The sequence below is a fragment of the Nansenia antarctica genome, assembly GCF_963989245.1.
Source record: "Nansenia antarctica genome assembly, chromosome: 2".
NCBI classification, from domain to species: domain Eukaryota; kingdom Metazoa; phylum Chordata; class Actinopteri; order Argentiniformes; family Microstomatidae; genus Nansenia; species Nansenia antarctica.
In genome coordinates, this window is record NC_137675.1 from 14,782,499 (window position 1) to 14,784,519 (window position 2,021).

At 46.8% G+C, this 2,021-nt stretch overlaps 1 protein-coding gene across 1 annotated transcript in view; it reads left to right on the top strand.

Moving 5' to 3' along the window:
* The window catches only part of LOC308149851 (stromal membrane-associated protein 1-like), a gene marked incomplete at both ends in the record, with an annotated part of 3,940 nt that overhangs the window by 1,684 nt on the left and 235 nt on the right, over positions 1–2,021 (top strand). Inside the window, 3 exons of the mRNA XM_080522735.1 lie at positions 173–258; positions 1,342–1,415; positions 1,791–1,915. Of these exons, the coding sequence (XP_080378861.1) occupies positions 173–258; positions 1,342–1,415; positions 1,791–1,915 (285 nt within the window). The remainder of the gene's footprint in view (positions 1–172; positions 259–1,341; positions 1,416–1,790; positions 1,916–2,021) is intronic.

A 2,021-nucleotide genomic window follows, 5' to 3' on the forward strand; every position in this document is an offset into this window, starting at 1 on the left:
CCTCCTCTGTCTCTCTCCCTCTCTACTCCCCCCCCCCCTTCTGTCTCTCTCCCTCTCTACTCCCCCCCCCCCCCCCCTTCTGTCTCTCTCATGCCACTTCATGTAATCTCCATGTGTGTGGGATCTCTCCTCCCCTCTCTCTCTCTCTCTGGCTCTGTCACCTGTGTCATAGAGTGTACAAGACATGGGCAACACTAAGGCCAGGCAGCTCTATGAAGCTAACCTTCCAGACGGCTACAGAAGGCCCCAGACAGATCAGTATCCTTAAGTGTTCTACAGACACACACACACACACACACACACACACACACACACACACACACACACACACACACACACAGACAGACCAGTGTTCTTAACACACACAAACCAGTGAAACAAGCTGTCGTCCTATAACAAGGTATCATTCTGTGGAAATAAGTGCTGGCCTAGTGGATAGTGAGTTGATAGTGAGTTGGATTGGTGATCAGAAGGTCAAACCTAACGCCACCACTAGTGTGTCCTTGAGTAAGGCACTTAACCAGGGAGACTCTCTCTGTAATCTCTAATTGTAAGTCGCTTTGAATAAAAGCGTCTGCTAAATGGTAAAAATGTGAATGAAGGCTTGATGCTGTAACGTGTCCACAGCGACTACTGATACGCATTCAATTCAATTCAGAGTACTTGCCATGTTATTTACCTCTAGCCTCTATAGCTGAACGGTTTGACAGATTACCTAACAACTACCCCACTAAATACACCCCTGACTACTCATCCTGTAACAAGATATTATTTTACTAGCCTTCATGGAGTAGCACCACTGAAAAGTTTGTGTTTGAAATGTGTTTATTGGACATACATACAAAGTCTTTAAGGACTGAATATGCCCTGTATGTTTTTCCTTCATAACAAACAAACACAAACTACAAGAAACAGTACAGCATGACCAAGAATAAACACATACACACCATAGACGACATGGTAAGAAAAGAATGATAAGAAAACCTGCTTTCTACCACTGAAAAGTTAGACAGATTAGCCAACTGCCCACCCGCCTGTCAACACCCCCAGGCTTGTTTGGTTTTAGCTGGTTGGGAGTAGGAGGGGCTCATAAGTAAATGCTATAGCCTACCAGCACTCTAAAATATAGAAGAATAACTAAGAATGTAATCTAAATGAGCATTGGGAGGAGCTGTCACTAGTATTTAATATACAAATGTCTGTGTATGTACAGACCTGACGATTTTAATAGGCCTCTACTTATGACGTCCTATGGACATCAACGTGCTGTTGTCTGTAACTAATACTTCATTGTTTGTGGTTCCCTTTTCTTGGACTCTGCTAATCTCCCTTCCTGAAGAGTGAAGAGACCCGGCAAGCCCCCAAAGCCAGCCCAGTGAAGCCCTCAGAACCTTCAGTCAACCTGCTAGGCCTTGGTAAGACCAGTCAGTCAGTCAACCTGCTAGGCCTTGGTAAGACCAGTCAGTCAGTCAGTCAACCTGCTAGGCCTTAGTCAGTCAGTCAGTCAGTCAGTCAGTCAACCTGCTAGGCCTTGGTAAGACAGTCAGTCAGTCAGTCAACCTGCTAGGCCTTAGTCAGTCAGTCAGTCAGTCAGTCAACCTGCTAGGCCTTGGTCCGTCAGTCGGTCAGTCAGTCAGTCAACCTGCTAAGCCTTGGTAAGACCAGGCAGTCAGTCCGAATAACAAATAATACACCTGTATCGTGTGTACTAACAACCTGCCCCCCCCCCCCAACCCGGTATAACCAGTTTTTCACCTGTCGTGTTTTTCCTTCCTCTCTCTTTATTCTAGATGCTCCAGCAGCCGCCTCAGCTAACAGTGGCGCCGCTAGCAGCGCTCAGAGCAGTGATGACCTGGATATCTTTGGCCCCATGGTGTCCAACCCCCTCCCCGCTTCCACAGCTCAGTTCTCTCAGGTAACCCCGTACCTTGACTCTCCAGTTCCACCGTTGCTACTGTACTATTGTGCACACACACTGCTTGAAAGCATGAGATCATCACATTACCATACCAGGGTTTTTC